We start from the raw sequence: 27,275 nt of genomic DNA, 5'->3' as shown, positions 1-27,275 counted from the left end.
CAGCTATATCAAAACATGGACCGATATGGCCCATTTACAATACCAACCGACCTACACTAATAGGAAGTATTTGTGCAAAATTTCAAGCGGCTAGCTTTACTCCTTCGGAAGTTAGCGTGCTTTCGACAGACAGACGGACGGACGGACGGACAGACGGACGGACATGGCTAGATCGACATAAAATGTCACGACGATCAAGAATATATATACTTTATGGGGTCTCACACGAATATTTCGAGTAGTTACAAACAGAATGACGAAATTAGTATACCCCCCATCTTATGGTGGAGGGTATAAAAAAACAACAAGTAAGAGCGTGCTAAGTTCGGCCGGGCCGAATCTTATATACCCTCCACCATGGATCGCATTTGTCGAGTTCTATGCGCGGTATCTCTTCTTAGGCAAAAAAGGATATAGGAAAAGATTTGCTCTGCTATTAGAGCGATATCAAGATATGGTCCGGTTTGGACCACAATTAAATTACATTTTGGAGACCTGTGTAAAATGTCAGCCAATTCGAATAAGAATTGCGTCCTTTGGGGGCTCAAGAAGTAAAATAGAGAGATCGATTTATATGGGAGCTGTATCGGTCTATATACCGAATCAGATCATAATAAACACGTATGTTGATGGTCATGAGAGGATCCGTAGTACAAAATTTCAGGCAAATCGGATAATAATTGCGACCTCTAGAGGCTCAAGAAATCAAGATCCCAGATCGGTTTATATGGCAGCTATGTCAGGTTATGAACCGATTTGAACCATATTTGACACAATTGTTGAAAGTAAGAATAAAATACGTCATGAAAAATTTCAGCCAAATCGGATAGGAATTGCGCCCTCTAGAAGCTCAAGAAGTCAAGTCCCCAGACCTGTTTATATGATAGCTATATCAGGTTATGAGCAGATTTTAACCACACTTGGCACAGTTGTTGGACATCTGAACAAAATACTTCGTGCAAAAATTCATTCAAATCGGACCAGAATTGCGCCCTCTACAGGCTCAAGAAGTCAAGACCCAAGATCGGTTTATATGGCAGCTATATCAGGTTATGAACTGATTTGAACCATACTTGGCACAGTTATTGACTATCATAACAAAACAAGTCGTGCAAAATTTCATTCCAATCGGATAGGAATTGCGCACTCTAGAGGCTCAAGAAGTCAAGACCCAAGATCGGTTTATATGGCAGCTATATCAGGTTATGAACTGATTTGAACCATACTTGGCACAGTTGTTGGATATCATAACAAAACACGTCGTACAAAATTTCATTCCAATCGGATAAGAATTGCGCACTCTAGAGGTTCAAGAAGTCAAGACCCAGATCGGTTTATATGGCAGCTATATCAGGTTATATACCGATTTACGCCATACTTGGCACAGTTATTGGAAGTCATAACAAAACACCTTATGCAAAATTTCAGCCAAATCGGATGAGAATAGCCCCCTCTATTGGCTCAAGAAGTCAAGACCCAAGATCGGTTTATATGGCAGCTATATCAAAACATGGACGGATATGGCCCATTTAAAATACCAATCGACCTACACTAATAAGAAGTATTTGTGCAAAATTTCAAGCGGCTAGCTTTACTCCTTCGGAAGTTAGCGTGCTTTCGACAGACAGACGGACGGACGGACAGGCGGGCGAACCTGGCTAGTTCGAAAGCGGTATCTCTTTTCAGACAAACATAGAATATTGAATAAGAACTGCTATGCTATTGGAGCTATATCAAGTTGTAGTCCGATTCGGACCATAAATGAATGCTAAACATTGTAGAAGTCATTGTGTAATATTTCAGTTCAATCGAATAAGAATTGCGCCTTGCAGGGGCTTAAGAAGCAAAATCGAGAGATCGGTTTATATGGGAGCTGTATCAAGCTATTGATCGATTCAGACCATATTAGACACGTATGTTGAAGGTCATGAGAGAAGCCGTTGTACAAAATTTCAGCCAAATCGGATGAGAATTGCGCCCTCTAGAGGCTCAAGAAGTAATTACCCAAGATCGGTTTATATGGCAGCTATATCAAAACATGGACCGATTTGAACCATACTTAGAGAAGTTGTTGGAAATGATTCCAAAACAGGTGATACCAAGACACTACGTGCAAAATTTCAATAAAATCGGTTAAGAATTGCGCCCTCTAGAGGCTCAAGAAATCAAGACCCAAGATTGGTTTATATGGCAGCTATATCAAAACATGGACCGATTTGGCCCATTTACAATCCCAACCGACCTACACTAATAAGAAGTATTTGTGCAAAATTTCAAGCGGCTAGCTTTACTCCTTCCAAAGTTAGCGTGCTTTCGACAGACAGACAGACAGACGGACGGAGGGACGGACGGACATGGCTAGTTTGACTTAAAGCGTCATGACGATTAAGAATATATATACTTTATGGGGTCTTAGACGCATGTTTCGAGGTGTTACAAACAAAATGACGAACTTAGTATACCCCCATCCTATAGTGGAGGGTATAAAAACACATATTCACATTACAAATTATTATACCCTCCACCATAGGATGGGGGTATACTAATTTTGTCATTCTGTTTGTAACTGCTCGAAATATTCTTCTAAGACCTTATAAAGTTTATATATTCTTGATCGTCATGACATTTTAAGTCAAACTAGCCATGTCCGTCCGTCTGTCGGTCCAACATCTGTGCTGAGTATAGTTGAAATCGGTCCATAACCTGATATAGCTGCCATATAAACCAATCTGGGGTCTTGACTTCTTGAGCCTCTACAGGAATCAATTCCTATCAGATTTGGCTGGCACGACGTGTTTTGTTATGACTCCCAACAACTGTGTAGAGAATGGTTCAAATCGGTCCATAACCTGATATAGCTGCCTATAAACCGAACTGGGGTCTTGACTTCTTGAGCCACTAGAGGGCGCAATTATTATCCGATTTAACTGAAATTTTGGACAGTGAGTTGTGTTAGACCCTTCGACATTCTTCGTCAATTTTGTCCAGATCGGTTCAGATTTGCATATAGCTGCCATATCGACCGATCTCTCGATTATCCGACTTTGCTGAAATTTGACACTGTGACTTATGTAAAGCTTTTTGACATCCGTGTCCTATTTGGTTCAGATCGGTCTATATTTGGATATAGTTGTCAAAAATACCAATATTGAACATTTTGGCCCAGATCGGTTCAGATATGAATATAGCTGCCATATAGGCCGATCTCTTGATATAAGGTTTTGAGGCTTAAAAGGGATAGTAAGTTGTGCTAGGCCACTCGACATCCTTCTTCAATTTGGCCCCGTTCGGTTCAGATTAGGATATAGCTGCCATATAGACCGATCTCCCCATTTGAGGTCGGGAGCCCATAAAAGGCGCATTTATTGTCCGATGTCGTCGAACTTTGGGACAGTGAGTTGTATTAGGCCCATCGACATTATTCTTCAATTTGACCCAGATTTGGATATACCTGCCGTATAGACCGATATCTCGGTTTAAGGTTTTGGGCCCATAAAAGGCGCATTTATTATCCGATGTCGTCGAAATTCGGGATAGGGAGTTAAGTTAGGCCCCTCGATATCTTTCTGCAATATGGCCCAGATCGGTCCACATTTAGATATAGCTGCCATATAGACCGATCTCTCGATTAAAGGTTTTGGGCCCATCAAAGGCACATTTATTGTCCGATTTCGCCGAACTTCAGGACAGTGAGTTGTGTTAGGCCCTTCAACATTATTCTTCAATTTGGCTTAGATCGGCCCAGATTTGGATATAGCTGCCTATAGACCAATCTCTCGATTTAAGGTCTTGGGCCCATAACAGCCACTTTTATTATCCGATTTTGCTGAAATTTGGGATAGTGAGTTGTGTTAGGGCCTTCGATATCGTTCTTCAATTTGGCTGAGATCGGCTTGGATATAGCTACCATATAGACCGATCTCTTGATTTAAGGTTTTGGGCCCATAAAGACCCATGGACCCATTTATTGTCCGATTTCGCCGAAATTTGGGACAGTGAGTTGTGTTAGGCTCTTCGACTTCCTCCTTCGATTTGGCTTAGATCGGTCCAGATATGGATATAACTGCCATATGGACAGATCCGCCGATTTAGGATTTTAGGCCCATAAAAACCACATTTATTATCCGATTTTGCTGAAATTTGGGACAGTGAGTTGTGTTAGGGCTTTCGATATCCTTCCTCAATTTGGCTGAGATCGGCTTGGATATTCGATTAAAGGTTTTGGGCCCATCAAAGGCGCATTTATTGTCTGATTTCGCCGAAATTTGATACAATGTGTTGTGTTAGGCTCTTCGACATCCTTCTGCGATTTCGCCCAGATCGGTTCAGATTTGGTTTTAGTTGCTATATGGACCGATTTCACGATTAAAGGTCTGGGCCCTTAAAAGGTGCATTTAATATTCCATTTATCTGAAATTTAACACAGTGACTTATGTTAGGCTTTTCGACATCCGTTTCGTATATGGTCCAATTCGGTCTATATTTGGAGATGGCTACCAAAAAGACCAATATTTTGTTCTGCAAAATTGAACAATGACTTGTACTTATTAGACCATTCAATATCTGTGTCGAATTCGGTCCAAGTCGGACCATATTTCGATATAGCTGTAATGGGGGCATAAATTGTGTATTTTTCACCGGATTATAATGAAAGGTGAATTACATGGTGGGTATCCAAAGTTCGGCCCGGCCGAACTTGACACCTTTTTACTTGTTTGTACCCCATATAGCCATGATTGGTAAATATTCCCATGTGGGAAAAGGGGTTTGAAGTCCTATGATTGTCCAAAATGTCGATTTGAGTAGGTTATTGGATCGGTACGGCCCCTAGGTAATTGGACCAAATATTTAAAATAAAATTCGTACTCTACTCTGGAATACCTTTTATTTGAGTCCCATATGGTCCCATCGGTCAACCTTTCTTTTTGGATGGTGCTTTTGGGGTAAGGGGGACGGTCCGCCCTTACGATATCAACAAATTCTATAGCCTAGTGCTCCTTCCAGACCATATTCGTAATCTACTCCCTAATACCTTTCATTTTAGTCCCACACTGTCATTATCATTCATTTCATTTTCCTGCTGTCTATATTCCCATGAGGGAAGTTTTTGGGGACAGGGCAGCCTCTTTTGTAACTGGACCCAATTCTTTATATCATGTAAATAACCTACACTCGAAAACATTTTATTTGAGTCTCATACTGTCCCATCGGTCAACTTTTCCTTTTGGGTGGTGCTTTTGGGATAAGGGGGAGGGTCCGCCCTTTACGATATCAACAAAATCTCTAGCCTATTGCTCATTGCAGACCATATTGGTAATCTACTCCCTAATACCTTTTATTTTAGTGCAATATTGCTATTTGAGCAGTCCGGGCAACCCCCTGTGTACCTGGACGCAATCATTTATATCAAGCTAGCACCCTACTCTGGAATACCTTTCATTTGAGTCCCATATTGCCCCGATTTGTCTACTTTTATTTTTAGGTGGTGCTTTTGGGGTACGGGGGAGGGTCCGCCCCCCTTCCGTTGTCAAAAAAATTGTATAGCCTATAGACTTTCAACTACGGTGCTAAGTATGGCTCAAATCGGTATATAACCTGATATAGCTGCCATTTTAACTGATCTTGGATCTTGACAGCTTAAACCTATATATAGGGCAAAATTCTCATCCGATTTGGTTGAAATTTTGCTTGATGTGTTTTGTTATGACTTTCTAAAACTATCCATGTCCATGGTCCAAATCGGTGTATAACCTGTTATAGCTGCCATATAAACCGTTCTTGGATCTTGACTACTTAAGCCACTATAGGGCGCAATTCTCATCCAATTTGGCTGAAATTTTGCATGTAGTGTTTTGTTATGACTTTCAACAACTTTGCCAAGTACAATCTGAATTGGTCTGAAACCTGATATAGCTCCCATATAAACCGATCTCCCGATTTGACTTCTGAGCCCTTACAAGCCGCAATTTTATGGAATTTACATTTGAAGTTAATTTAAGCTCTTTTATGATTCCTCACACAAACCATGCTTTGGTAACTATTTCATCTTCGTTTATTCTTTTCTTGCAGAACAACAACAACAGCAATACCACGGCGGCCACAATCGAACATACCCCCGCCAAGATATCGAAAAGTGCGAACGACATAAGCGAAAATATTCGAGATTTAAATGAGATTTTAGTTGTTTCAAGTCCCCCCCAAGAAATAAAAACGACTGACCCTTCAAAGAGCGAAGAAGAGGCTGTTGCTGCTAATTTGGCAGCCAAATTGCCAACAGCAACAGCTACACCATCATCATCATCGGCCACAACAACGCCGGCCAATGATGAGACCGCTACAGCAACAATGCCATCAAGGCCATTGGCTAATCAAAGTGCACCAATTGCCCGGCAAGAAGATGCCGATGAAATGGAAGACAGCTTGGGTGATGACAACAGCCTAGACGGCATTTCCTCCCCCAATGATGATGGCAATGACAATGACGATGTTGTCAAAACCAAGGATACCAAGGAGTTTGGCGAAGAGGCATCATCACAATTACAGCATCCGATCGATTTGTTGATCAATGAGAATGTAGTGCGTCGCTCTAAATCATCGCGTGTCCGTAATTATTGGAAAAAATGTAAAGATCGTTGGCTGGCAGTGGGCATTGGAGGTAGTAGTGCTGGTGTTGGTGCTGGTGCTAGTGGTGATGATGCTCACAATCAAGCTAATGCGGAACCAAACGCCATTGCCAGCACTGTGGGCCACATCATCACCAATGCCACAGACACGAACCTGGGACACGATCCACTAGCAACAACAACCACATTGCCCCCCATGAGTGAGTCAAATGTCAGCAAACAAGAGCGCTGCAGGCCAACCAACATATTGACAACTGAGATTTCCTCAGTAATGTCTTCAACGGCAACGCGAGCAGCATTAGGTGATGGTGAAGGTGATGATTCGACCAGAGCTGATGTTCCAGATAATCAAAGCACTCAACGTCGTCGTCATCAACATCGTTATACAAATTGTGCCCTTGGGTGTGTTGAGGAAATGGAAGACGACGATGTCGAAGTTGATGATTCCTATGAAGATATCGATTTTGGTCTAGCGGGCTGTGATGCCATCGATAGCTCAAAAAATCCAAATGTTGATGGGGTTGTGGCAACAACAGCTAAATCCCTAAGAACGGCTGAGATACAAAGCCATGCAAAGACCCCACCACCACCAAAGACCCAAAGCCTTGGAGACAATCACGATCATCATGGTGATAACAACAGTGATCCTGCCAATGATTGCAGTACTTGTGGCCATCTAAAAGCAGATGGAGAAAAGCAATTAGCCGAATCTCTGGTAAGCATTAGTTTTGTACTTAAATTTGTTTTTTTTTTGGCAAATAGAAAATCAATCACAGTTCACTGAGAGGGGGGAAAAGAATGAAAGGACTTTGCCATATGCTGCAATTCATATGTGGGTGGGTGGTCGATGTTTTTTTTTTCGTAAAATGGGTTAGATAACTGCTTAAAATTTCCTGAGGATATTACAAAAACTTTTATCTTCAATTTTCGGAAAATCATGAACCAATCACGTTGAAACAAGGCTTTATCTTTAGACCATATTATGGAAGACAAATGTGTACCAATTTATAAGAACTATAATACTTAACCTCATGCATTCCTTTGGTAACTGTAACAGTAGACAAAACAATGGTGTTGATTTCCATAGTGCAAAAAACTTAAATCGAACTACAATACATCAACACCCCTTCATAGCCATTTTGCTCCTTTTTCGATTAAAAGGATTTATGCTTGATACACACTACTGTCATCAGCTAACTTTAATGTTTTTGCTCAGTTCTATGGTTGCCCAAAAAGTAATTGCGGATTTTTTAAAAGAAAGTAAATGCATTTTTAATAAAACTTAGAATGAACTTTAATCAAATATACTTTTTTACACTTTTTTTCTAAAGCAAGCTAAAAGTAGCAGCTGATAACTGACAGAAGAAAGAATGCAATTACAGAGTCACAAGCTATGAAAAAATTTGTCAACGCCGACTATATGAAAAATCCGCAATTACTTTTTGGGCAACCCAATACTAATTTCTTGAGTTGGCCTTAAAAGCGCACCTAGTACCAAGACATACATATATGTAGAAGGGTACATGTGGTCATCGGTCTGAAGATTACGAAAGCTTTCATTGCAATGCTATATGGTGTGGTGGTCTGGTGGACGTCACTTGCAACATGTGCAGTTCAATACTCGGACGTATTCAAAGGTTGGCTAGTCAGTGCATTAAGGTCATGCAGTGTGACTTACACATCGTTTGCGCTACTATATGATAGAAAATATTGTAGCATTAGTATTACTACAGCATTGTAGCATTAGTATGCGGTCTTTGCTGAGAACAAAACATCGCATCAATTGCGGTGGCGATAATGTGTATGCCGCAAATCGAAAAACAATTCTCTGAATTGGCAATTTTTTTCTTCAAAAATGCTGATTATTTTTCTACAAATCAATGGGTAAGAGGATTGTGGGTGACTGCTTTCCCCTGACTGAATTCGTCCCATATATTTAGTCCTTCTGTCCTTCCAGACTATTGTAGGGGCTTAAAGTGTTTGAATACAGGTGGTAGCAGCCTTCTATGAAAAAGGTAGGCCCTATTTATTCTCTACTCCTTCTTCTTCTTGTGACCTATTCCAAAAGTGCCTGTGTTTTGGGGGTGGTTCACCTCGCCATAAGCAAAGTGAACTAGCTTAATCCATCAATGTATCATAAACTTCCAGATGGCAATACCAGAGTTCCGTCAATCCAAGACTGTGTCGCTGGCAGCAGTGCCCCGCGTTTGACCTCAAGTGTCGTCTCAGTTATCCGATCGGAAACATCTTCCCTTCCTTCCAGGTTTCCCTATCGTCACCTCGATTATACCGCGTTGGTATGAGCTGCTCCCATCCTCAATCGATTCTCCTATCGCCTTAAGTCTCATAGCCGCAATGGCATTTAATCTGTATGTCAATGGGTCGGATATCTAGAATAGTCTCTAGTGCCCTAGTGGACGTGGCCTTCATCGCTGCGCTGACATATGGTCCTTATGTTGCACTTTTTCTCAATAGCAGTCCACCAAACTACTGAGGCGCAAGTAAGTATTGGTCTAATCACGCTCTTGTAGAGCAAGTGGACTTTCCTAGGATTCAGGCCCTCTTGTATTGAGAAAACGTGGCTGTTGTTGTTGTTGTAGCAGTTTGTTTTGTTGTATATCGAGTCTGCTTGATTCTGTGGAGTGTCCAAATCCAGGAACTCTGCGACCAAGATGGGGTGCATCCAGAGGGATCTGGCTCTGAGTCGAATGGGTCGGGTTGGGCAGTTAAACAGGTGACGTGCGTCGTGTGGTACCTGGTGACAATCGGGACATACATCTGGCAAGTCGGCATCAATCCTTGCTCTGTAGGGGCGGATTCGGATGCATCTGCCGGAACGTAATTGAGACAGAATCACTCTGGTTTGCCGAGAGAGCCCAATTTCTTCAGGTGCAATGGATGGCGGTCGTTCTGCTAGGACTATATTCACCCGGTAGCTAATCACCGCATCTGCTACCGTGTCTGCATGCATGTTGCCTACACCCGCTTAATATTTCGCTCGATCTACAGAATGTCTTTTGTACCGCCGTACCTCATGCTCTAGATCATGTAGGTCTACCTTAAGGCTTCTGGGCGGTGGATATCTATCCCCAAGATGACGATTTGGATGGTCTGTGCGATAGCAGCCCTATTTTAACAGTTTCTGTCTTTGGATTTATCGCAAATTGCTGTGGCATGTGGGAAGAATGTGTAAGAGCCGGCAAATGTGACGTCAAACATTTTAGGACACACGATGATCGGCATCATTTCTCTATCGACCATCACAGTCAGTGATGGTGAAGATTTGGTGGCAGATATCTTCAGATTTCTTGCAGCGAAATATGAGACAAGTTCGTTGAGGTAGACGTTGAACCTATCGCAGATGTTAACAATCGGTGGTGGGCCTGATGTCATGATCGTACAATCGTCCGCATATGATTTGATCTCTGTGCTGTCTGGAGGGGGTGGAATGAAGGATAGGTAGAGGTTAAGCAGTACCGGAGATATCACCCCGCCTTGGAGGAAACGTGGTGCGTTATATTGGCTTACCTTCTTTTTCCTTGTGAATGGCCAGATTTCGGTCTTTTCTGAATAACATTGGCAACCCTGGTTTTAACCCAGCCGTATGACATCCCCAAGACCCTTTCGGCACTTCTGCATAGCTGATTCGGGTCTTTATTACTTAGCAGACTCATAACCGGGACTGCAGAGTCTAGCCCTCGACTCCGACCCCGGGTCGGAGTTGTAGTATTAAGCCGGAGTCGAGGCAAGCGTTCTCAACTCCGAACCAACCTCCGATTCCGGCCCAATAGACCGACTCCGACTTCGACCTCAAAAACTCGACTCCGGATTTGGCTGAAATTTTGCATGTAGTGTTCTGTTATGACTTTCAACATCTGTGCCAAGTACGGTCCAAATCGGTATATAACCCGATATAGCTCCCATATGAACCGATCTCTCGATGTGACATTTTGAGCCTTTACGAGCCGCCATTTTTTATCCGATTGGCTGAAATTTTGCACGTAGTGTTCTGTAAAGACTTCCAACAACAGTGCCAAGTACGGTACAGTATAAGCTGATATAGCTCCCATATGAACCGATCTCCCGATTTGACTTCTTGAGCCCTTACAAGCCCAAACTTTTGTCCGATTTGGCTGAAATTTTGCATGTGGTGTTCTGTTATAACTTCCAACAACTGTACCAAGTACGGTCTATAACCTGATATAGCTCCCATATAAACCGATCTCTCGATGTGACTTCTTAAGCCCTTCTGTTATGACTTCCAACAAGTATGCCAAGTACGGTCCAAATCGGTCTTTAACCTGATATAGCTCCCATATAAACCGATATCTCGATTAATTGTTTTGGGCCCATAAAAGGCGCATTAATATCCGATCTCGCCAAAGTTTGAGACAGTGAGTTGTGTTGGGCCAGTCGATATCCCTTTTCAATTTGGCCCAGATCAGGTCAGATTATATATAGACCGATCTCTTGATTTAAGGTCTTGGGCCTATAAAAGGCGCATTATTGTTCGATTTCGTCGAAATTTGGAACAGAGAGTTGAGTTGGGCCAGTCGATATCCCTCTTTAATTTGGCCCAGATCGTGCAAGATTTCGATATAGCCACAATATAGACCGATCTCTCGATTTAAGGTCTTGGCCCCATAAAAGGCGCATTTATTGCCCAATTTCGCCAAAATTTGGGACAAAGCGTTACTTTAAGCCCTTCGATATCCCTCTTCAATTTGACCCAGATAGGGTCAGATTTGGATATAGCCGCCATATAGACCGATCTCTCGATTTAAGGTCTTGAGCCCATAAAAGACGCATTTATTGTTCGATTTCGTCGAAATTTTGGACAGTGAGTTGTGTAAGGCCCTTCAACATCCCTCTTCAATTTGGTCCAAATCGGTTCAAATTTGAATAAAGTTTCTATATAGACCGATCTTTCGATTTAAAGTCTTGGCCCCATAAAAGGCACATTTATAATCCGAGTTCGCTGAAATTTGACACAGTGACTTATGTTAGGCTTTTCGACAACCGTGTCGTTTATGGTTCAGATCGGTCTATATTTGGATATGGCTACCACAAAGAGCAATATTTTGTTCTACAAAATTGAACAATGACTTGTACTTATTAGACCTCTAAATATCCATGTCGATTTTGGTCTAAATCGGTCCATATTTCGATAAAGCTGCTATGGGGACATAAATGCAATGTTCCCCGGATTATGACAAAAGGTGGTTTACATATATACCCGAGGTGGTGGGTATCCAAAGTTCGGCCCGACCGAACTAAACACTTTTTTACCTGTTTTAATTATATTTAAATTCAACTTGTTTTTTATTTTCATTTTCCTTTGCAGGAGTCTGACTTAGCTGCTCTCATCGACAGTCATCTTTCCAGCGTTTACCCTGTCTTTACGCCAACAACACGCGCAGTTTTATTACGTGAAGCACGTGCCACACTCGAGAAGACCTATCACGGCTGTTTGTTGGATTTTCAAAGTCAGTTTTTATGTAAATTTGCAAAAACTGCAACCGTATTGAAAGAGCGTCATAGAATCGGTGAGGTAAGTCAAAATATCATAAATAATTTGCATCCAGGGAGTATATGTAGTAATATGTAGCACCAAGCTATACATTTTTATGTGAGATTTGTATTCTACTTTAAATATCTTTCATTTAATACCCGTATTGGCCAAAGCGGAGAAAGTGTCCTGTTGGGTGATGTTTTTGGGGGTGGGGAACCCGCCCACACTAAGGGTGACATTTTTATGCCAAGCTCATACTCTACTCTTAAATACCTTTCATTTGATACCCATATTGTCCCAGTCGGTAAACATGTCCGTTCGGGTGGGATTTGAGATGGGGCGTTCCCCTGTTTAGTTAACCCCAAAATTGTATACCAATTTCATGTTTTTGGTGTACTGTAATGTGGCATGCAAAATTTCGCTCAAATTGGTGCACCCATCGCCGAGATCTGGAGTTTTTGAAAAGTGGTGTAAGGGGGAGGGTCTGCCCCCCTTTCGGATATCAAAAAATTAAGTTTCCTATTTTGGGTCAAATAAACTATTTCAGGCGACTTTAGGAGGTAAAGTATGACCTAGATTCTTGGACACTGAGTTTAATGTCATATTCGTAAAATGCTACCAAATGCTTTTAATTTGATGCTCATCTAGCTAGGATCGAATTATATTCCCATTTGAGGGTGGGGAGACCCCCAATTACATGGACCTAATTTTGTATGTCATATTCGTAGTCTAGTCCCGAACACCTTTCATTTGAGTCCCTTACTGATATTTACGTCCAATATATTTGTTTGGGGGAGGTTTTGGGCTTGGACGACACTTAAACCCAATTTTAAATACCATATTCGTATTCTACTCGGGGCGGCCACCCAGTTACTTGGATCCAATATTTAATATGAAATTCGTAGTCTTCTCCTGAATACCTTTCATTTGAGTCTCATATTGTCCTGATTGGTCCACTTTTATTTTTGGGTAGTACTTTTAAGGTATGGGAGAGGGTCTGCCCCCCTCCCGATATCAAAAAATTATATAGCCTATGCTTCCTTCCAGACCAACCTACACAATCTGTGAGCATTTCAAGGTAGCCGGTTCAGCCATTTTTGAGTCTATACGGAACAAACAATTTTACAAACCCACAAACAAATATACAAACAAACACAAATTCATTTTTATACCCACAACCGTAGGGGGGGGGGTTATTCATTTAGTCATTCCCCGTTTGCAACACATCGAAATATTAATTTCCTACCCTACAAAGTATATATATTTCGGATCGTCCTTAAATTCTAAGACGATTTAACAATGTCCGGGTATTGGTACCCTATCCGTCTGTTTTAATCACTCTACAGCCTTCAAATATTGAGATATTGAGCTGAAATTTGGCACAGATACGTCTTTTTGATGTACGCTGGTTAAGTTCATGAACGGGCCAAATCGTACCATATTTGAATAAAGCTGCTATATAGACCGATTTTCCGATAAAGGGTCTATTACCCATAAATGCTTTATTTTTCATCCGATTGCGCTGAAATTTAAAACATAGGGTTATATTAAGCCTCCTTATATCCGAACTAAATATGGATCAAATCGGACTATATTTATATATAGCTGCCATATGTACCGATCTGCCGATAAAGGGTCTGAAGCCCATAAAAGCTTTATTTATTACCCGATTTCTCTGAAATTTGAAACAGGTGGTTATCTTTAGCCTCCTTTTATCGACCTAAATATGGATCAAATCGGACTATATTTAGGTATAGCTGCCATATAGACCGATCTGCCGATAAAGGGTCTAAAGCCCATAAAAGCTTTATTTTTTAACCGATTTCGCTGAAATTTGAAACAGTAAGTAGTCTTAGGCCACCCGCTATCCGAACTAAATATGGTTCAGATCGGACTATATTTAGATATAGCTGTCATATAGACCGATCTGCCGATAAAGGGTCTGAAGCCCATAAAAGCTTTATTTATTAACCGATTTCGCTGAAATTCGGAACAGTAAATAGTTTTACGCCTCGTAACATAGGACCCAAATATGCTTCAGATAGGACTATATTCCGATATAGCTGCCATATAGACCGATCTCCCGATTAAGGGTCTGAAGCTCATAAAAGCTTTGTTTATTACCAGATTTTGTTGAAATTTGAAATACAAGATTCAACAGTGACTTATTTTTATTAGCCCACTCAATATTCATGTCGAATTTGGGTGCATAGGTTATCCAATTTCACCGGATTGTGCCGAAAGGTGGTGGGAATCATGGTGGGAATCCAAAGTTTTGCCTTTTTACTTCTTATAGTTATAAATAGACTAGCTGACCCGGGCCCGCTCAGCTGCGCCTTCTTTTACTTTATATGGAACAAACGTTTCCTTGGAATATTTATTTTCGAAGATCTTTTAGTGAAATGCCATGCTTACTTGACTAAGAGTTTAACAATATAAGTGCCTTTGTCTGAATCCCATATGATTTCTGTTGGTCTACTAATTTAAGTTTGGATGTAAGGTGTACTCCATTCTTAAAATACTTCATTTCAGCCGGATATTCTCATGATTTCCGATTTAGTGGTGTTTTCGGGGGAGAGGTGGTCCCCCAAATACTTGGCCCTGAAAAAATATCAGCATCGTGATCTTCTCTCAAATACCATTTATTTAAACCTCTTATTGCCATTGGCTTAAGAGAAGTTTACAGGATGAGGCGTCCCCCAAACACATGGCCCCAAAATGGGTTATCAAATTCGCTTTCTAATCTCAAATACCTTTCATTTGAGCCACATATTTGAACCCCATATTGCCATTGGCCTCAAAATTGGATACCAAATTCGTTTTCTAATCTCATTTAAACTCCTTATTGCAAAAGTCAGCAAATATGTCCGGATTGGGGTATTGTCCCTAAAAACTATGAATTTTTAGTTCCATTCTCTTTAAGACCAAATTTTCTTGGTGAGCAAATACGTCCTATTTGGGGGTTGTTATGGTGGTGGGACGTCCCCTAGACTGTTGGCCCCTAATGTTGATATCAGATACGTGGTCTACTCCCAAATACCTTTAATTTGAGCCCCATATTTCCATAGTCGGCAAACATGACCGACTTGGGGGGTGTTTCGGGGGATGGGCGGCCACTCAGTGAGTTGGCCTTGAAAATATATGTCGGATTCGTGTTCCACTTTAAAATCCCTCTTATTTGAGCCTCATATAGCAATAGTCAGAAAATACTTACTACTTGGATGGTGTTGTGGGGGTGGCGTGGCCCCATAGACACGTTTCCCGAATATTGATATAAAATTCGTGCTTTACTCCCAAAGACCATTCATTTGAGCCCCATATTGCTATTGTCGTAAATTTGTCTTCTGTGGGGGATATTCTCGGGCCCCCCAAACTCTTGGTTCCATATTTGGATATCAGATTCGTATTCTACATTCAAATACCTTTTTTTTAAGCCCCATATTGCCATGGTCACTAAATAAGTCCGGCTTGGGGGGTGTTTTGGGGAAGGGGTGGATCCCCAGAAACGTGGTCCCACATTTGGATTTCAGATTCGTATTCTACTCACAAATACCTTTCATTTGAGTCCCATATTGCCATGGTCGGTAAATATGTCCGATTTAGGGGTGTTTTGGGGCTTGGGGTGGTCCCCCTAGCGCTTGGTCCAACAATTGGATATCAGATACGTTTTCTTATCTTAAATACCTTTCATTTGAGACCCATATTGCCGTGATTGGCCTAAATATATTTTTGATAGGTTTTAGGGTGGGGCAGCACCCCTAGGTACCCCATCCGAAATTTGGATACCAAATTTTTATATTTAGGGTACTGTATGATAGCACACAAAATTTCGAGATCTGGCGTTTCTGAAAATTATGGTAAGGGGGAGTATCCGCCCCCCTTCAGATATCAAAAAATATAGTACCCTATTTGCACCATCTGTGAAAATTTCAAGAAAATCGGTTCAGCCGTTTCTGAGTCTATAAGAAACACACAAACATACAAACAAACACAAATTGACGGCCATTGTCCGTCATCATTGGGCTGCACATTGATCCTCCTTGGATTGATTTTTTACCAATTTTTTGAATTCATAATGACACTCTTTTGCTTTCATACATGCTTTGATGTGAGTCTCCCAATGTCCAACCGGCCTGCTTAATACTTTTGGGGTTTTGAGGCGTTTGGCGGCCCTCAGAAACTTGTCCTCATATTCGGAAATCAGATTTTACTCCCAAAGTATTTTTATTTAATTGCCATGCGATGCCGCTCGGTTGACATATTGGTTTGGGAGATTTTTTGGGGGACCCATACTCTATCCCTAAAATTCCTAACAAATTCGAGCCCCCTATTCGGTTAGGGCGTAATGCATGTCCGTTTGGGGCAACCCCCCAAAAAGTTGTCACATGCTGACAAAAACATTTTGCGAATCTAAAAATTTCTCTAAGTTTTTCATCGATTTTTTTTACATTATTTTGTATTTGCATTGAAATCTTAACATGCTGTTAAGTTAGTCGAAATTGCTTTAACATTACATCAAAATCTGGTCTAAAATCGAAAAATGTTAATAAGCAGTCATTGTTGTCTCTCTGACAATGTTAATATGAACTCTGCAAAAGTTCTCTCTCTCTCTCTCTCTCTTACTCTCTCTACCTCTGTGTGAATTACACTGGAAAGCGGCAAAAGTCCATTGAGCATCCGAGAGATACAAAATCATGCCGCCTAGCATGAAACCCCCCATGTGAAAATGTAAACAATGCGAAACGTCCAAACAAACACTCGCTTCTCCAAACCATATCCAGAGAAACGGCGAAAAAAACCCAAAACAAAACAAACCAAACAAAAAAAATAATAAAAAGCGAAACGTGCAGATACTTCCAATGAAGTCATGGGGTTCGAATGTTGCCACATTTGATGCAGTTCATCAGCTGCGTTTGCAGTGCTCAGTCGTGTTTGTTCCGAACAATCGAAAGACTACAAAAAAGTGCAGAAAACTTAAAACATGGAAAACTTGTGATTTTCTTGGTTGATTGCAAGAAAAAATAAAATGAAGTTTTAGTGCAGTGCGGTGCAACAGAATTGGAATGAAATTTTAACAAAAAAGAATCTGAAGCAAAATAAACGGTTTCAAGTGCCAGTGCCTTAATACAGTGTTTTACTTAAAGAATAAACAAAAAATGATATAAAAAAACATTTTCTCAAAAAAAATTATACACACATAATATATACACAAAAAAATTAAAACTTTATAAAAATAAATTTTTGTGAAAATCAATGAAGTAAAACAAGAAAATTACTAAAGAAATTTTAATTTTTATTTGAATCTAAAGAGTTTAAAACTTTATTTTAACAATCTTGTTAATACTAAAATGAGTATAACTGAAGTGCCTTACATTTCTTAACAAAAATTACATTAGAAAAAAAAATTAAGTGATATTAGGTGAATAAAAAAAAAAAATATTCTGTCAATCTAATTGTTACACCAAATGAATAAAATTGATAAAATAATCAAATACTACAACAATAAAATATTTTACCCTGCAAGTTAAAATGTGTGAAATGAAGTTATTTTGTTACATATTTCACTGTGTGTAAAAAATATAAATTAACTAAAAATAAACGCCTTATTAAAAAAAATCAAAATTGTTATGTGCCTTGTAATCTAAGCAACAGATATTCAAACATACTTTGGAACCTGTAGTAAAAGGTAATAAATGCTAAAAAAGAAACAATAAAAATTATAACATTCTGATAATGAATAATTAGTTAAAAAAAATAAGTTAAAAAAATTATGCAATTATTTATACAGAAAAGTGAAAATATAAAACAGTACAGAAAATTAAATGACAAAGTAAAAAAAAAATAACATTGAAAAATAAATTAATAATTTCAGTAAAAATCCTAAAAAAAATATTTGGAATTTTGTAATGAACTTCAAGAGTAAAGTCAGGCATATCTGTTTTGATATATAAATAGAAAATTTTGACAAAAAAAAATTATATTCGAAATTTTAAATTTAAAATTTTAAATTATTTATTATAATATAATACCATAATTTTATAAAAAAAATTAATTTGAACAAGCATATTGAAGGTCATGAGAAAAGTCGTTGTACAAAATTTCAGCCAAACCGTATAAAAATTGCGCCATCTAGAGGCTGAAGAAGTCAATATCCGAAATCGGTTTATATGGCAGCTATATCAGGTTATACATCAATTAAAAACATATTTGGCACAGTTGTTAAAAGTCATAACAAAACACTTCTTGCAAAATTTCAGTCAAATCGAAAACGAATTGCGCCCTCTAGTGGCTCCGCAAGTCAAAATTCAAGATCAGTTTATATGGCAGCTATATCAGGTTATGAACCGATTTGAACCATACTGAGCAAAGTTGTTGAATATCATAACAAAACACCATATGCAAAATTCAGCCAAATCGGATAAAAATAGCGCCATCTAGAGGCTGAAGAAGTCAAGATCCGAAATCGGTTTATATGGCAGCTATATCAGTATATGGACCAATTAAAAACATACTAAGCACTGTTGTGTGGACATCATAAAAATACACTTCGTGCAAAATTTCAGCCAAATCGGATAAAAATTGCGCCCTCTAGTGGCTCAAGAAGTCAAAATTCAAGATCGGTTTATATGACAGCTATATCAGGTTATGGGACAATTAAAAACATATTTGGCACAGTCATAACAAAACACTTCTTGCAAAATTTTAGTCAAATCGAGTACGAATTGCGCCCTCTAGTGGCTCCGCAAGTCAAAATTTAAAATCGGTTTCTATGACATCTATATCAGGTTATGAACCGATTTGAACCATACTTACCAAAGTTGTTGACAAACAAAAACAAAACACAAACGCCCCAAACAAAACAAAACACCCCAAAACGCAAAATTTCAGCCAAATCGAAGAAGTGTGCCCTCTAGTGACTCAAGAAGTCAAAATTCAAGATCAGTTTCTATGACAGCTATATCAGGTTATGAACCGATTTGAACCATACTTAGCAAAGTTGTTGAAAATCATAACAAAACACCTCACGCAAAATTTCAGCCAAATCAGATAAAAATTGCGCCCTCTAGAGGCTGAAGAAGTTAAGAATCTAGATCGGAGGCTGAAGAAGCCAAAACTGCAGATCGGTTTCTTAGACAGCTATATCAGGCTATTAACCGATTTAAACCATACTTAGCAAAGTTGTTGAAAATCAAAACAAAACACCTCACGCAAAATTTCAGCCAAATCGGCTAAAAATTGCTCTCTCTAGAGGCTGAAGAAGTCAAGACCGCAGATCGGTTTCTAAGACAGCTATGTCAGGTTAAAGACCGATGTGAACCTCACATAACGCAGTTGTTGAAAGTCATAACAAAACACCTCAAAATTTCAGCAAAATCGGATAAAAATTGCGCCCTCTCCAAGATCGGTTTATATGGCAGCTATATCAAAACATGGACCGATATGACCCATTTACAATCCCAATCGACCTACACTAATAAGAAGTATTCTTGCAAAATTTCAAGCTGCTGGCTTTACTCCTTCGAAAGTTGGCGTGCTTTCGACAGACAGACGGGCGGGCGGACGGACAGACGGACGGACATGGCTAGATCGACTTAAAATGACATGACGATCAAGAATATATATACCTCATGGGGTCTTAGAAGAATATTTCTAGAGTAACAAACAGAATGACGAAAAAAGTACACCCCCATCCTATGGTGGAGGGTATAACAAGATTGAAAACAGTGGTGGAATAAAAACAATACTTGGAAAAGAGTGAAGAAATACTTTTATTGAAATAAAGTGAAAATATTTAAAACAAGTAAAAGTGTGCTAAGTTTGGCCGGGCCGATTCTTGGGAACCCACCACCATAGATTCTATTAATAATTTCTACAAAATAAATGAAGTTTCTGATGGTTTCGCCAGGATTCGAACCCAGACGTTCAGGGTCATAGGCGGACATGCTAACCTCTGCGCTACGGGGGCCTTTGGCACCGTAGTCATAACAAAACACTATATCCGAAATTTCAACCAAATATGACATAAATTGCGGCTTGTAAGAGCTCAAGAAATCAAATCGGGCTATAGGTTTATATGGGAGCTATATCAGGTTATAGACCAATTTTTACCTACTCGGCAGAGTAGTTGGAATTCGTAAATGAACATTACGTGCAAAATTTTAGCCTAATCGGACAAAAATTGCAGCTTCCTGGGGCTCAACAAGTCAAATCGGGAGATCGGTTTATATGGGAGCTATATCAAATTATAGACCGATTTGGACGGCACTTAGTGCAGTTGTTTAAATTCCTAACGGAACACTGCGTGCAAAATTTCAGCCAAATCGAACAAAAATTGTGGCTTCCAGAGACTCAAGAAGTCAAATCGGGAGATCGGTGTATATGGGAGCTATATCTCAACCTATATGGCCCTTTTTCAAAACCCGATGATCTACATCGATATTAGGTATATATGGCAAATTTCAAGCGGCTAGCTTTACGCTTTCGACCTCTATCGTGATTTTGACAATCAAACGGACGGACGTATTCGATTCAGAAATTTGAGAGGATCCGGAATATATATACTTTACAGGATCGCAGATCAATATTTCGAAGTGTTACAAACAGAATGACTAGATTGGGCTAGGTTTAAGTGACAGTCTGTCACGTTACTTAGACGTTTTCGTCCACTGTGATACCACAGGAACAGAAGAAGGAAGATGCCTCTAGTTCCTACCGTTGAACCATGCAGATCGCTTTAAAAAGCCCAACAACTTGCAAATGTTCACATCCGCTAAATCAGACAGGTTCTCTAAGCAATGAGACCCTAAACTGGAACTCCTTCTAACTGCTAGTGCGGGACACACACACAGAAGGTGTTCTATAATCTCTTCTTTTTCCATGTTCTCTTCTGCAAAAGTCATTGCTGGCAACCTTCAGTCTATCAGCATGTTTTCCGATCAGACAGTGACCTGTCATGACGGACACAATGACTGAGACATGTGTTCTAGCCAGTGACAGCAAAGCGGTAGTCCTCTTCAAGTCTAGATTAGGCCACATAGTTTTGAAAAGCTCACAGCCCTCTCTTTGTGACCATCTGTCATTCGTTATCCTTCGGGCCTGGTCCTGAAAACTTAGCTTACCCGCTAGAGGAATACCCACAGATTCCATTTTCCCTGGAATGTGTAGGGTAGTTCCGAGTTTAACAAGGTGAAACAGGTGAATTTTGAACTGTTCAGTTATCTCGTCCAGGGATGGGCGGTTTTTGTGTTCAGAAATACGTTCGCCAGGGATTTAATGGCTGTCTGATAAGATATTTATGCCAAACGTTGTTATGACATTATATCTTAGCCATACCACCACTTCCTTAATTGCAAGGATCTCTGCTTGATACACACTGCAGTGGTCGCGTAACCTTTTCGATATGACCAGTTCTAGATCTTTAGAGTACACCCCAAAGCCCACCTGGTCGTTTAATTTGGAACCATCCATCTAGGAGTCTATATAACTTCTGTTACCAGGGATATCGTAGTTCCAATCGGTTCTATCAGGAATAGTGGTACAGTAATGTTTACCAAAAACCGGCTCAGGTAGGGTGTAATCCACACTGTCTCGAACATCGGATATTGTGTTAAGGATAACACATTGTCTGTAGCCGCTACATGACCAATGAGAAAGCGGCCTTGACCTCACGGCAGTGGTCGCTGCAATTTGAGTAGCCACAATGTCCAGAGGCATAAGATGTAGCATTAAATTCAGAGCATCCGATGGTGTCGTCCTCAGTGCGGCTGCGATGGACAAACATGCCGCCCTATGGATCCGGTTAAGTATTGAGCAGTAGATGGACTTCTGAAGAGCCGTCCACCAGACCACAACACCATATAGCAATATAGGTCTGACAACTGCAGTATATACCCAATGCATGACGCGCGGTCTTAACCCCCAACTTTTGCCAATGGCTCTCTTGCAGATGTATAGGGCAAGAGTGGCCTTTCTTGCCCTTTTCAAAATGTTGTATTTGAAGTTCAATTTCCTGTCCAACAAAACACCCAGATATTTTGCGCTTTCTGTACGTGGAGCATTCTCTCCTCCCAAGGAGACAGGTGCCACTGTAGCCAATTTGTATCTCCTGGTGTAAAGAACTTCTTCTATCTTGCACGAATTTATACCTAGACCAACTTCGCTGTTGCACGTAGAGCTTCCTGAAGTAAATCGCTTAGAGTGCTGGGAAACTTTCCACTAACTGCAATTGCCAAGTCATCAGCATAAGCGAACACTTTGACTCCTTTTTCTCCCAGAGACAATAATATATTGTTAATCGCTATATTCCAAAGTAGAGGAGACAGTACACCTCCTTGAGGAGTTCCTCTGCTGACTCATCTTTTTAGATCCACAGATCCCAAGCCTGCCGTAATGCATCTTTTAGTAAGTAAGTTATTAATAAACTTTCTTACGGTAGAGTTGACGCCTAGAAAATCCAACTCCTTCATTATTGATGTCGGTTTTACATTATTGAAAGCATCTCCAATGTCAAGAAATGCTACCATTGTATATTCCATGACTGCTAGAGAACTCTCTATGTAGCCGACTAGGTGTGAAGGGCTGTTTCAGTGGATTTACCTTTACTATTTGCATGCTGCTGCCGCGACAGGCGATCTCCAGGGATCTTTGCCCTATGATATGTTTCTATCAACCTCTAAAGAGTTTTCATAATTAAGGATGACAGACTAATAGGAAGAATATCCTTAGCCTTCGTGTGGTAGGGTTTTCCTGCTTTCGGAATGAAAATGACCTTCTTGTCCTTCCATTCCACAGGTATATATGACATGCTGATACAAGCAAAATATATCTCTCTAAGCCAAGGAACCAGTCTATCAGACACAGCTTGTAATACAACCGCTGATACATCATCAGGGCCTGGCCACTTAAAGGAGTCGAAACTTCTTATTGCCCAAAGAATTTTCGGCTGAGACACAATTTCCCTAATAGCCTCCAATGAATGCATACCAGTGACAACCTCGTCTAGCGCCACGTTGTCAGTTGGAGGATTTCCCGGGAAATGTGTATCAACGAGTAGTTCTAGTGTTTCCTTACTAGACATTGTCCATATATTCCCTGACTTTTGATTATACCCCAACGTAATAGGTGGGGTATATTCTTCCACAGAATCTTCTTTAGCCTAGAGGCCTCAGAGGTATTCTCTACGGAGCTGCAGAATTCTACCCAGGATTTGTGTTGAGCCTTTGTCAGCTCGGCCTTATATTTTCTTAGCTCAGCCTTATAGATGTCCCAATCGTGTGGTGCTCTTGTGGCGTTTGCTCTGTTAAAGAGTTTTCTGCAGTCCTTCCTTAGACCAACCAGCTTTGGGGTCCACCATGTCGGTTGCTGTTTGCCCCTTGGCTTGGCACTAGGCATTCTGACACAAGCGAGTCATTCAGGGCCTTCGCGCGGCTTCCACCAGCGACTTAAGGTTTGAAGGCGGAATCTCTGAATCGTGTGCCATATGTAGGAAAGCCAACCAGTAATGAGACTTTTTTATTTCAAGACTGGCTACTACTAAATCTTCAGTTCTTTGCGACGGAAGAAGAAACACATATAGACTACCCTTTTCACGAATACAGGCTCTGTGTCTCTCATTCCCCGAACCCTTGAGTAGTTTAAATCCCGAAATTCTTAGTCCGCGTACCATTCCTCCACACACCCATGGTTCCTGGATAAGAACCACTTCAAATCACCCAGCCATCAGGAGGACCTTTAGTGCCGCCGAAGCGGCCTAGATCTCCTCTATTCTAACATGAAATAATTTCGAAGCAAACACCTAAATATCTCTATGACAAATTAATATTTGCCCGATCTAGAAGGGGTACGAAACTTGTCCCTTTTAGAAGAAGGAGCCTAGTATCTGAATGGCAGTTTGGTACTCGCATATACCATTTAGACAGTATGGTACTCGCATATGCCATACGTCTTTGGAATACTCTTCCAATATTCAAAACATCGGCAAGACTTTCTTTTTTTCTTCGAAATTAGTTGTTTATACCCACCGTAGGATATGGGAAATATCAATTTCCGACCCTACAAAGTATATATATTTCGGATCGTCGTAAAAATTCTAAGACCATGTTCGTGTGTCTGTCCGTCTGTCTGTTGCAATTACTCTACAGCCTTCAAAAATTGAGATATTGAGCTGAAGTTGGGCACAGATACGTCGTTTTGATGCATGCTGATTAATTTCTTGAACGGGCCTAATCGGACCATATTTGGATATAGCTGCTATATAGACCGATCTGCCGATAAAGGGTCTGACGCCCATAAAAGCTTTACTTATTACCCGATTTCGCTGAAATTTCAAATGGTGACTAGTTTTAGGCCTTCCAATATAGGACCCAAATATGGTTTAGATCGGTCTTTATTTAGATATAGCTGCCATATAGACCGATCTCCCGATAAAGGGTCTGAAGGCCATAAAAGCTTTATTTATTTTCACATTTCGTTGAAATTTGACGCAGTGACCTATGTTAAGCTTTTCGACATCTGTGTCTTATATGGTTCAGATCGGTTTATATTTGGATATAGCTGCCAAAAAAGACCCATATTTTCTTCTAAAAAATTGAACAGTGACTTATTTTTATTAGAGCACTCAATGTCCGTGCCGAATTTGGGCGCATAAGTTATTCAATTTTCACCGGATTGCGACGAAAGGGAGTTTACATATATAACCGAGGTCAATCTTGATTCGCAAGATTTTCGTGAGTCGTGTTTTTTTCTCGTGAATCGTGAATGAACGTGAGTGAAAAATTACTCACGTGCGCATCTCTACTTCAAATTCACGTCCGAATCACAAGCCCTTTGATAGTGATAATGCAAATTGCTGCATTTTCCATGTGACATTTTAACTCATGTCGTTGTATGTGTGACCCCTTTCGTGCTCATTGTTGTCAAGATCGAATTGCCAGGCCATCCTATTGCCAGGCAATCCCATCGTGACGTACTGTATATGAGTCGCATGTCGGCGGTCCGTAACAGACTTTTGATATCTCAATTGAATTTCACCGCCGTAGCGTAGTGTTTGGCACGTCCGCCCATTACGCTAAACGCCTGGGGGCGCATCCTGACAGGAACATCAGAAAATTTTTCAGCGGTGGTTAGGTTGAAAAGAGTGTGCAGATATTAATCTGCCCTATGCCAGTATGGACATATACCTAAGCCAGTGCTTTAAAAACTATAAAGTAACCTCTAAAAAGAAAATTTTAAATTAGGAATTCCGTGCTACTTACAAAATTCTTAATTGTTTTCAATACCACTCCCCTAAGTTGGTTCATGTCTGGTAATGTGTCTCCACCTAAGTACCGGTATTTGTTGCACGCGAAAGCCGGGCAATGACAAAGGAAATGCTCCAACGTCTTATCATCTTCCCCGCATGCCCTATACATGCTATCACTTGCCGAACGGATTTTACATAAGTGAGCTTGTAGTCCTATGTGTCCCGTTATGATACCAATAGAAATACTGACCTCCTTCTTGCTTCCTTTCAGCAATAGCCTCGTCTTCTCACGATCTGGATTCCCCCATAGGATTTTCACCGTCCTGCCCACCGTTTCGCTGTTCCAGAATGTTGCATGCACATTCGTCGCCCACTCCCTTAACTCGGACTGCTTCAACCCGAAAGGTTTCGGGTTAACCAAGTTTATTGACGGCAGTCCTCTGGCCTTCACCGCCAAATCGTCTGCCCTCTTATTTCCCCTTACTCCGTTATGGCCCGGCACCCAAACGATGCGGATTTTCCTATCCCTAGAGAAGGCGTAAATCTTCTTCTTACACTGCAAGACGGTTCGTGACCTTACCGTCCTGGTTGTTATTGCCCTTATGGCAATTTTACTGTCGGTAAAGATGTTCACACTCGACGTCCTCGCGTTAACACCACACCACCTCACGGACTCCGTGATTGCCCGGATCTCCGCCTGCGGGACCGTATTATGGTCAGGCAGTCAAAAACAGATCTCCGTCCCTGGGTTCTCAATGTAAACCCCCAGGGCTACTCTGTCCTCTAGCTTTGATCCATCCGTGTAACATTATCTTCCATATGACAATACTAGGGTTCCTTCATTTCAAGACTGTGCCGATGGCAGCAGTGCCTCGCACTCGACTTCAAGATTCATCTCAGGTATCCGATCGGAAATCTCTTCCCTTCCATTCAGGTTTCCTATCGTCGCCTCGATTATACCGCAATGGTATGAGCTGCTCCCATCCTCAATCCATTCTCTTATCGCCTTAAGTCTCATAGCCGCAGTGGCTGCCTCACACTTAATCTGTATGTCAATGGGTCGGATATCTAGAATAGTCTCTAGTGCCCTAGTGGGCGAGGTCCTCATCGTTCCGCCTATGCCAAGACAACATGTTCTCTGAACCTGTTGTATGGTCCTTATGTTGCACTTTTTCTCCATAGCAGTCCATTACTGAGGCGTAAGTAAGTATTGGTCTAATCACTCTCCTGTAAATCCAGTGGTCTATCCTAGGATTCAGGCCCCATTTTAAGCCTACGGTCCATCTACATAGTACCCAACATCTGTGAGCCTTCGCCCAGTACGCTCCTGAATGTGAACTTCCAATTCAGTTTCCTGTCCAAGATCACACCTAAGTATTTGACCTTGTCAGATATCGAAATCGTCTTATTGGGGAAACGTGGTGCGTTAAATTGGCCCACCTTCGTCTTCCTCGTGACCAGGCATATTTTAGTTTTGTCTGGGTTAACATTGAGACTTCTGGGTCTAGCCCAGTCATATGCCATATGTAAGACCCTTTCGGCCCTTCTGCATATCGGATTTGGATTCTTACCTCTTAGAAGTATTATAACATCGCCTGCGTAGCAGACGGGTTCAAATCCTTTCTCAGTCAGCATCCGTAATAGGTCATTTATGGTGGTCACCCATCGTCTACTAAAGATTCAGTTTGGATATGGGTGCCTCCTAATGCTGGCGACATTTGTCAGGTACTTTGCCATGTAAAAACTTCTCTCCAAAGAGGTGTCGGTCTGCGGCACCCCCTTCGGACTTGGCTATAAAAAGGAGGCCCCTTATCATGAAGCTTAGAATAGAATCCGACAGCACTCATTCATTTGGGAGAAGTTAGCCCCAGTCCCTTAATGGAATTTCATAGTAATTTTG

At 40.8% G+C, this 27,275-nt stretch overlaps 1 protein-coding gene across 2 annotated transcripts in view; it reads left to right on the top strand.

The window, feature by feature from the left end:
* Positions 1–6,082: 6,082 nt before the first annotated feature.
* The window catches only part of LOC106086606 (uncharacterized), a 302,723-nt gene continuing 281,530 nt past the window's right edge, over positions 6,083–27,275 (top strand). For both annotated transcript variants that reach the window (XM_059360455.1, XM_059360451.1), the window contains exons 1-2: positions 6,083–7,338; positions 11,968–12,174. In XM_059360455.1, coding sequence (XP_059216438.1) covers positions 6,346–7,338; positions 11,968–12,174 — 1,200 coding nt within the window. In that variant the 5' untranslated portion in view covers positions 6,083–6,345. The remainder of the gene's footprint in view (positions 7,339–11,967; positions 12,175–27,275) is intronic.

The sequence above is a fragment of the Stomoxys calcitrans genome, chromosome 1 (genome assembly GCF_963082655.1).
Source record: "Stomoxys calcitrans chromosome 1, idStoCalc2.1, whole genome shotgun sequence".
NCBI lineage: Eukaryota > Metazoa > Arthropoda > Insecta > Diptera > Muscidae > Stomoxys > Stomoxys calcitrans.
Note: the sequence above shows the minus strand (reverse complement) of the source record. Positions and strands in the feature narration are given on the sequence as shown.